At 57.6% G+C, this 10,144-nt stretch overlaps 1 protein-coding gene across 4 annotated transcripts; it reads left to right on the forward strand.

Annotated features, from left to right (window-relative positions):
* The first annotated feature begins 467 nt into the window (after positions 1 to 467).
* On the forward strand, positions 468 to 9,871 carry ATG101 (autophagy related 101). Of its 4 annotated transcripts, none has more exons than XM_073318498.1 (3): positions 468 to 524; positions 3,978 to 4,288; positions 7,936 to 9,871. In XM_073318498.1, the coding sequence occupies exons 2-3, from the start codon at positions 4,037 to 4,039 to the stop codon at positions 8,338 to 8,340; spliced, it is 657 nt and encodes a 218-aa protein (XP_073174599.1). In that variant the 5' UTR covers positions 468 to 524; positions 3,978 to 4,036; the 3' UTR covers positions 8,341 to 9,871. The 4 variants fall into 4 exon arrangements, with proteins under 4 accessions (XP_073174599.1, XP_073174598.1, XP_073174600.1 ...); XM_073318497.1 differs by having other exon boundaries at positions 475 to 524; positions 4,004 to 4,288; XM_073318499.1 differs by lacking the exon at positions 468 to 524 and adding an exon at positions 1,883 to 2,027.
* Positions 9,872 to 10,144: the final 273 nt, after the last annotated feature.

Here is a 10,144-nt window from a genome sequence, read left to right on the forward strand (position 1 = left end):
GGCTGCAGCGCCAGCCCCCTGCAAACCATGTTGACGCCCCCCCCCCAGCACACGTAGGGCTGGGAGAGAAACCCACGTGGAGGGGCTGGGCTCTGCACACCTGTGCAGCTGCAGTAACGCCGCCCTGGGAGTCCGCCAAGCCAGGGGGAAGCCGAGAGCCAATGCTGCCTCCCGCCCGAGGAAGTGGGGCGCTCTTTGATTGGTCTTTCTTTCGGAACGAACCAAGTCAGCGTTGGAGAGGGGGGGATTCTTTAACACGTTTGTTTTGTTTGGGGGGTTCGAAAACAAAAAAGAAACAAAAACAAATGCTGTATTCCCACTCTTTCAAGTGATTGTGCGTAGAAAAAGTGGGGACTTGGTGGGGATTCAGAGAAAGACCGATGGTTTGCCCCCCATCTCAGATGGTCTATTCCACGCTCCCCGTTCCCTGGGATGGGACGTTCCAAGGTCTCGCCTCCCCCCTGTGCCGGGCGGCGATGGTTCATTCCGGGCGAAGGCGGGGCCGCGGCCAGCTCCGGAGGCAGGTGAGTCGGGGGGAGGCAGGTCCCCCCCGGTCCCCCAACTGCCCCCCCGCTGCGGCCGGGCCCCCCGCATCTTCTCCCCCCCCGGACCGGCCGCTCCCCTCCCCCCATCTCCCTCGCTCCGGCCGGGCCCCCCCCGTCTCCCCTCCCCCCCGGACCGGCCGCTCCCCTCCCCCCATCTCCCGGGCCCCCCCCGTTTCCCCTCCCCCCCCGGACCGGCCGCTCCCCTCCCCCCATCTCCCGCCCCCCCCGCTCCGGCCGGGCCCCCCCCGTCTCCCCTTCCCCCCCCGGACCGGCCGCTCCCCTCCCCCCATCTCCCGCCCCCCCCGCTCCGGCCGGGCCCCCCCCGTCTCCCCTTCCCCCCCCGGACCGGCCGCTCCCCTCCCCCCATCTCCCGCCCCCCCGCTCCGGCCGGGCCCCCCCCGTCTCCCCTCCCCCCCCCCGGACCGGCCGCTCCCCTCCCCCCATCCCCCGCTCCGGCCGGGCCCCCCCCGTCTCCCCTCCCCCCCCGGACCGGCCGCTCCCCTCCCCCCATCTCCCGCCCCCCCCGCTCCGGCCGGGCCCCCCCCGTCTCCCCTTCCCCCCCCGGACCGGCCGCTCCCCTCCCCCCATCTCCCGCCCCCCCCCGCTCCGGCCGGGCCCCCCCGTCTCCCCTCCCCCCCCGGACCGGCCGCTCCCCTCCCCCCATCTCCCGCCCCCCCCCGCTCCAACCGGGCCCCCCCGTCTCCCCTCCCCCCCCGGACCGGCCGCTCCCCTGCCCCCGCTCCGGCCGGGCCCCCCCCGCTCCGGCCGGGCCCCTCCCGTCTCCCCTCCCCCCCCGGACCGGCCGCTCCCCTCCCCCCATCTCCCGCCCCCCCCCCGCTCCGGCCGGGCCCCCCCCGTCTCCCCTCCCCCCCCCGGACCGGCCGCTCCCCTCCCCCCATCTCCCGCCCCCCCCGCTCCGGCCGGGCCCCCCCCGTCTCCCCTCCCCCCCCGGACCGGCCGCTCCCCTCCCCCCATCTCCCGCCCCCCCCCGCTCCAACCGGGCCCCCCCCGTCTCCCCTTCCCCCCCCGGACCGGCCGCTCCCCTCCCCCCGTCTCCCCTTCCCCCCCCCCCGGACCGGCCGCTCCCCTCCCCCCGTCTCCCCTTCCCCCCCCGCTCCGGCCGGGCCCCCCCGTCTCCCCTTCCCCCCCCTGGACCGGCCGGGCCCCCCAATCTCCCGCCCCCTCGGAGCCGGGGCCCTGTGAGCGGGATCCTGTGACATAGTCGCCTCCTGGGGGAAGCCAGGGCCCGGGCGCCTGGGTTTGCGGGGATCCCCCTCCTGAGCAGGAGTCGGCATCAGTGAGCTGCTCCGGCTGGTCTGCAGCGGGGGTGAGGGTCCCGTGGTGACACTGGGAGGAGATGGGGGGGTGTTTCCCACCGTGACATGGGAGCACCCCGAAGTGATCACACTGCCCATCTCAGCCCCGTCCGGCCGCCCCAGGATCTCTGAGCGCTGGGTAGACACCGCTGGACTCATCCTCCCGGTCTGTACGAGCCTGTCGTGGGGTGGGGAAACTGAGGCACGCACGGGCGAAGGGCCGTCTCCCCGGTGTCATAAGCCAGGGAGCAAACCTAGCAATATTCTGGTGTGGATCACTGACCTGAAGCAGAGGAGCGAGCCGGAGGGGGAGGGGGTTTCTTCGCCGTTTCCTGGCCCAGTTCTCTCTCCTCCTTCCCGGGTCAATACACTCTGGACCTGCTGTGCATTACAGCTGTACCTGAGACCTAGCCAGGGCCTAACTCGCCATTCCTGTCCACACCCATCCCAGCAGAGTCCACTGGACACCCGCGGGCCGCCCCGTCTGTCTAGCGCACCTTGCTTGGCTCTGCCCCAGCTAGTGGATCGCTCATCAGCTGTCACCGCTGCTGAAAAGGGGACGCAGTTTCCTATAACCCTGATGTAAAGACTCGTTCTCTTGCTAATGCAGACACGGGGTGCATTAAACAGGGTGTTTTTTCAAAAGGCTTCTGTCTGGCTCTGTGTGTCGTCGCCAGTCTGTGGACACCTCACGAGCTGGTTGTTAAAACCGACTTTCCTGGTACTAGCTGAGCCAGGTTAATGAAATCATCTTTCTGGGAGGGGCGGTAACACGGAATATTGTTTGGTCTGGAGTACCCAGGGCCTCTCAAATCTCCTCCCCCCATTTTATAAATAAGAGAAGGGTGTTTGTGTCACCTTAAATCAGAATCGCTAGAGGGCAGTCTCTGCTGTCATTACAGACAGACTTCTTTTACACGCATGGTTGTGAGCCTGATTGCTTTGGCTTTTCACAGCAGAACTAGCCTCCCAATCCCCAGGTCCCCCGGAAGTTTAACGTCAAGCTGACACATGGCTGTCTGCGGACACATCTCCGTAGATCTCCGCAAAGTTTTGCAAGACTTGGAAGATCCCCAGGTTGTTTCGGGTGGCACCCTGGGCATGTGAGACCAAAGGACGGGAACGGTTATTCGTTATCACGGTCCGTTGCCATTCGTTATCATGGTCCGTTGCCATTCATTTAGCCCCCTGAGCTGCGGGGTTATAATACTTTCTACAAAAAAGAAGTATTCCCCCATGGTAAAAATATTCTTTACGAGAATAACTGCAAAAATACGTGTTCAAGCAGCCATCCCGAGGCACTGTGTTGTAGTGGTTAAAGCAAGGGCTCAATTTATTTAGAGCTTTTCTCCTTTCTTGCTATGTGAGCCTGAGTACATCACATCCTTGTGCCTCAGTTACCCTCATCCCCATTTCCCATGTGGGGAAATTGCCTAGCACACAGTGGGGTTGGGAGGTTTAGTTCATGGTTGCGGAGCATGCCGAGATCCTCTGATGAAAGGTGTAAGTTCCAACGAAAGGGGAAAATGTAGTATTCCCTCTCTCAAGAGTCAGCCTGTGCCGTGTGCTGTCTGGCTGGGGGCAAGGAAGGGTGAGGGTTACCTGCACATTGCAGAGCAGTGAGCTGAGGAACAGGGAGGCCGGGCCTTGCCCCTGGCCACCATGCAAATCTGTGGCTGAGTCCGGAATGGAACTCAGATCACGTGATTGCTGGGGCCCTGCTTGCACCAACAATTGACACACCCTGCTTGTGAGCAAATGACTGCCCTGGCTGTTCTGCTCTGGTGACAGTCAGTGACATGGCTTTGCCTGGACATCTCGACAGAGCCCTGCCGTGCTGGGGCAGCACGCTGAGAACTGTTCCTGCCCAGAAGAGTTCGCTCTCTCCATATGGGCAGGAGAACAGGAGGGTTCTTCTCTCCATTTACAGCTGGGGAAGTGGGGCACGGGGAGGCAAAGTGACTTGGCCAAGGTCCCACAGTTGGTGGCAGAGCTGAGAACTTGATCCCAGATTTCCCAAGTCCCAGGCCAATGCCATAACCCCAGTCCCACCCTCCTCTCCGCTTCTGCGGTCTGTCCCACAGTCACAGCATGCTGGCTTGTTGCTTGGTTACAGGGAGAGTTCTGCTTTGCCGTCCCCAGCTGGAAACACCGTGCCCGCAGGCGCAGACTGCCATGAACTGTCGCGCTGAGGTGCTGGAGGTGTCGGTGGAAGGCCGTCAGATCGAGGAGGCCATGCTTGCCGTGCTCCACACCATCCTCCTCCACCGCAGCACCGGCAAGTTCCACTACAAGAAGGAGGGGACCTACTCCATCGGGACGGTGGGGACGCAGGACGTCGACTGCGACTTCATTGACTTCACCTACGCCAGGGTCTCCTCCGAGGAGCTGGACCGAGCGCTGAGAAAGGCCATTGGGGAATTCAAGGTAAAAAGCTTGGAGCCAGTCACCTTGGCTGACTTCTCAGAGGATGTGTGGACCAGAAATTCCAGCAGGGGTTGATGGAGCTGCAAGCCCTTAGCCCTGCTATGAAGCGGGCCCAGGGCATTGAAAGCAAGGTACTCCGCATAAGAGGTCTTGGCCTTAACCTCCCAGGATGCGTCTTCACTGCACGGTTAACCTAGGCTCTCCCCCAGGGTTTTACCCAGCCACCTGCCATCCACCCAGAAGAGCCTCTGCCACAGGTCTGGAAATGTTTTAAGCCTGGGCAAGCTGACCCAGCTGGGAGGGTGGGTGAGAGCCCTAGCTGGAACCTGCTTATCCTGCAGTAAGGATGCAGGCTGAATAGTCTGAGTGCTGATAGTCCTCCAGTGCCCTTCCCACATTTCCACCCCAAAGGACAGACAAGGTCTCCTTCACTTGGACTGGGAAGGAATCCTAGAGTCTCAGCACAAGGAATCCTGGGATATGTCCCCAGGCCCCCTGGGCGGGTGCAGAACCAGTGAGGACACAGAAACAGAAAAAGGGATTGCAGTGGGGCCACTCGCTCCTCGACTAGGCTAACTCTCAGGTGCCAATCACCCAGGTAAACTCAGTAATGAAAACACGTCCTCCGTGCATTGCATTCTTCCTCTGTAAATCAGCTAACCCCAGCAATGAGTGGGTGTGACAGGGTGTGGTGAGGCTAAGTGCTTGGAAATTCTCCAGGGAAAAGACACTTAAGTGCAAAGTCATCTGGGGTAGGAAAATACTGCATTGCAAGGGGCTGGGAATGAACCCAGCATCCTGCACTTTGGGGCTACACAGCCTCCTTCATAGAGAGCATCATAGGCATCATCAGAGTGGAAAGGAGAATTTTGTAGTTACATGTAAAGAGAGGCAATGGCTCTGTGGATGGAGGTCTGGATAAATTGACTCCTCCAAGCCATAGAGAGTTAATGGCAGGAGACCTGAGGCCCCGGCAGTTCAGCATCCTGTGGTCCTAGTACCATTTGGAGAGGCACATCTCTGCATGGTGCTAAGGCTCTCTCTGTGTGTCGCCTTGCCTGACACACTCAATGCTTACTGCGAATAATGCACCCAGCTCAAAGCTTGTGGTGTGTAATGCAACGGGGCCTAGATACTGTCCATCTCCTAATGCCTATTCAATGTGATCTGTACCCCAGCTAATTTAGAGGCTATATTGGGGATGGTCAGATTGTGACAGGGTTTCTGTGGAATTAAATCCAAGACATATGTTGTGGTGAATTTTAACGAGGGAGATTTAGGGAACAAATCATCCCTTGAGTTTTCTGCGTTATGAACCACAGTGTCCTAAATCCTGCTGAAAAGGTCATGGGAAGCGGTAATATCTGGGTTGTAGAGAGACTGGATGTCAACTCAAACCATCACTGTTCAAATACTTTATCATCTATAGAGTGTCCAGTATGACAGCCCCATCCTGGATTTCCAGATCTAGGAACTTACAATCCTCCTTAATAATCAAGGAAAGCGATGAAGGTTGCAAAGCACAAAATTTAAACTTCCCTTTATGTTTTCTGCTCCTGGACTGCCCCGGCTTAGCAATTCTGGAGTCATTGCCATAGGCAGCTGGCAGCTGGGACAAGCCGGGGGTTTGGGAATTCGCAAACTGCAGGGTGCCCATCCAACAAGGAGCTGTGTTCCTTTTCCCAGACGTGTCTAGTCCACGTGAGTGACTGCACCTCTCAAACCCCCTTTAAAAGTGTTTCCACGTTTTGTTTCTTGTGCCCTGATTGATTTGCCCTGGTTTTATGACGGACGTGCCACCAGCAGCCACTTGTTTCCAGTGCTTTGCTTGCTGTAATTTGCAGTGATGAGGTCAGTCATCAGCTTTGCAGTTCGATTTCATGTTTTATAAAATCACGTTAGCTCTGGACAAGGCTGCTAACGGTTAGACTGCTCAGCGTAATGACTTTATGTGGCTGGGCTTCCGAGAGAGAAATCTCAGATTGCTGAAAATGGACGGTATCTCCAGACCCTGAAGAGCAGCACTCCAATAAATGGGAACGGCTTCTGGACAGCAGCAGTTTCAGGTGCTGGGCTCTGTTCTGCCAGGCAAAGGAGTGGAGGGCGTGTGGCTCAGCCCGCAGCTCTGAACTGAATTTGACTAAGACAAAGAAGATATTTGGCTTATGTCCATGATCTGGGATCATGTCACCTGGTTTAATGGACCTTCACAGAAGGTTAGTTACTCTGTTTTACAGCTGGGGGATCTGAGGACCAGGAGAGGATGTGACCTGTCAAAGTCACATAATTAGCAATACAGCCAGGAATGAAATCCAGTGGTTCTGCTGCCCAGTCCCCTGCTCTAGCCAGGAAGTTCCCTTACTGGGGAAAGTTATGGACATTTTACCAGATACTTCCTTAGCTTTCTCCACCAGACAGTTCCAGGGGGTTTCATGTTTGTAAGATGTAGCGGCTGCTTTTGGCACTGCTGTGCTGGCCTCATGAGTTTTACCTGCTTTTATTGTCTGTGGAAGAGCCCTCCTGCTTTTCAGGATTGGCATCTTTTTGAGGTACTGTTATTCTGGGTTCTCCAGACCAAATGTACACCTGGCAGAATTGAGTCAAGTGGAGCTGCCGCGAGGGTGAAACTAGCTCTGGGTCTGAACTTCCTCCTCTGTGATGACAGGGAGGAATGGCCTAGGCCTAGTGGTCAGGAGCTGGCCTGCAACTTGGGAGACCTGGGCTCAGATCCCTGCTCTGCCACAGACCAGTGACCATGGGCAAGTCACTTAGCCTCGCTGTGCCTCAGTTTCCCATCTGGACTGTCCTGCCATAGATGGCTGTTGGGAGGCGGGTACATGAGGTGTTCAGACACAGGTGATGTGGCCAGCTGAGTAGCAGAAATAGCTAGAGCTGATATTTGCATATCACTGGTGTTTGCCAGGGCTCTGTCCATGGTAAGCGGGGTCCGTCACAGCTCAGGGCAACTGTAGCTGTATTTCCATTGCCTGTCTTGGATGGAGGCCCTTCTGAGCTGGGTATTTCCAGGCTGCCTTCACTGTATTATTCCCAGCAGAGAGACTGCCCACACCCGCTGGCTTTCTCTGTAGAGATGGTTAACGGTGTGACTGCTACAGGGTAAGGAAAAAGGCACTACAAAGAAATCACATTCTACACACACGCTGACAAGCTTACCAGACATCACCCCAACTCTCACATGGGCTCTGGCGGGGGCAGTCCTTCCACACCCCACCAAGGAGTTTCCTTTGTAGTCATGAGTTCACCACAGCTTCAGCTGAGAACGGGCCCCCTCTGCCCTTTGTACATTGCATCCTCCTCACCCCCCAGGTTTTTCCTAGGAAATCCACTTTACATGCATTGTCTCAAAGTCCTTAGAAGTTCCCAACATCTCCATTAACCAAGTCCCTAGGAAAGTTACACTCAACCCTACAACAACACACAAACCATTGCATTTTGAATACAGTGGGCCCCAATGGATTAAACCTAATTCCGTATGATTTAACTTAAACTGTATTGAATTATCTTAATTCCATAGGGGTTTGTCCAGGACAGAGCCGGGGACTGTCTGTCGTGCCTTGGCCAGATGGCCATTGCCCCAGTGTCCCTAAGCCCCTTGACCTTGGCTGTGCCTGGTGCTCTCTCCGCAGGACGCCCTCCGATACTCAGGCAGCGACGGCATTGGGCAGATCTCCCTGGAGTTCTACCAGAAGAAGAAGTCACGCTGGCCCTTCTCGGATGAGTGTATCCCCTGGGAGGTGTGGACCATCAAGGTCAACGTGGTGAACCTGGCCAACGAGCAGGAGCGGCAGATCTGCCGGGAGAAGGTGGGGGAGAAACTGTGCGAGAAGATTATCAACATTGTGGAGGTGATGAACAGGCACGAGTACCTGCCCAAAATGCCCACCCAGTCGGAGGTGGACAACGTCTTCGACACGGGCCTGAAGGACGTGCAACCCTACCTCTACAAGATCTCCTACCAGATCACCGACTCCCTCGGTTCCTCCGTCACCACCACCATGCGGCGGCTCATCAAAGACACGCTGGCACTGTAGGGCCTGGGGACAGGGGGCTTGCACCTTTCTGCTCCCTATCACACAGGATGACCCAGGGTGTCCTGGCAAGTAGAATCGTCTCAGAGCACGGTCCCAGTGGGTGTTTGCCTGGGCAGGCCTCTCTGCTTAGATCCCTCCCGTCCATCTGTACACTTCAGACGGAAGCTTTCTGCAGGCTGGACTTGGGCTGGCCCTTAATTGTGAATCTCCCTATGTGGGGGTCACCTGGGGCTGTGAACTGAAATGACAGCAAAACTGCTCCTTGTGCCACGTGGCCTATATTGCAGCTGGCCTGTCAGCTCCCCTCCCCCGGTCTCCCTTTCCTCCCTCAGATCCCTCCTGAAGCCCCAGTTCCCTTATGGACCCTCGTCCCTGCACTGCCTGGCACTGGGACTGCTGCTGCCTTGTTTCATCTGAGTGGGATTGTGAATTCCTGGACAGGGCCCCTCCTCTTTCTCTCCCGTCTGTTTGGAGAGGGGCTTTGCACAGGCTCGAGCAATAGAGCAGTAACCTCTGGTTGGTGGGCGAGTCAGGGATTGTATTTCTCTGCCTTTAACACTGTCTTGTTGTAACAGTGGGGAAAGAATTGCCCTCAGCAGAGCAGCTGTGACCCCCCACAGCCACGGTTAGAACAGCAGTCATAGGAGTCTCTGGGTGCCCATGAGGCAAGGCCCATCTCTGCCTCTCTCTCCGTCTGGGAAAGGGGGAGAATGCTGCTGGTGGTCGAAGAGCACACAGGGTAAGCAGATAGTCTTTGCTAAGCTTCATAAAGCCCCTTCCCGAAAATACAGGGGCGCAGCTGGGCACTTGCCCAGCCACTAAAACCCATATTCCCTAGTCAGTCACCTTAAACCAAGTCCACGTCTGACGTGTGGCCACTGTGGTGAGAGTGGCTGCTGTGGAGAGAGGCTGGGCTGGCCGGAGACGTGAGTGCTGCAAAAGAGTGGCAGTTGCTTCCTGTTCCTGCCGGCTCTGTCCCCGCACAACGCGCCGTCAGAGGGGCCAGTAGCTACGTCTACTTGGGCACACAGGAGCTAGTGCTTGTGTGTGTTGTCCAGTGACCTCACAGCACTGCCGTCACCTTGAAAATACCCCCTTCGTTCTTCCTGGCTGCTAAAAGAAAACTGAGCAGCCAGGAGCTCTGTGTAAAGCAGGGTGAGATCTCCAAACCCTGTCTCTTCAACACACTTACACCCCCGTCCCCACTTCCTCTCTCATGGAGACTGTAACAAACATGTGGGCGTCAGACACCCTGTGTTTAGAAACTGACCTGTCTGTGCTCTGTGGATCTCGTACTCTGGGCGTAATAAACACTGGCCTAGGCCTTCTCTTTCTTCCTTCTCTCGGATTGTCGAGAGTGTCTCCCCCCCGCTCAAGTAGTGTCACCTCAATCAGATCCAGGCTTTGCTGACTGCCCTGGTGTCATCCCACAGTAAAGCCTAGACCTTGGTGCGTGAGCGCTTCTGCTCCAGAGGCAGAGATGAGCGTGTGGGTTTCTCTGAGTCTACTGATAAACTGGTTTCACATCAGAGCTCTCTGTGTGCTCATGTGTTCTTACCAAGGGGCTGTGTGAGTCGTATGGGGCCTGGTGAAGTGAGAACAGTTGCCGGGTGAAGGGCAGAAGAATGGGGAAAACCCGATGCTGACGGGAGGGCTCAGGGCCACAGTCCCCTCCAGAACGCTCAGGTCCCATGACAGCCAGATTCTCCAAAGAGCCCTGGGCCCAATCCTTGAGAATTCTGGCCTGCGTGTGGGCCCCTTCCCTGGGCAAGATCATTCCTGACGGTGAAACAGGTTTCCCAAG

This window comes from Lepidochelys kempii, chromosome 20 (assembly GCF_965140285.1).
Source record: "Lepidochelys kempii isolate rLepKem1 chromosome 20, rLepKem1.hap1, whole genome shotgun sequence".
In the NCBI taxonomy this organism is placed as follows: Eukaryota; Metazoa; Chordata; order Testudines; family Cheloniidae; genus Lepidochelys; species Lepidochelys kempii.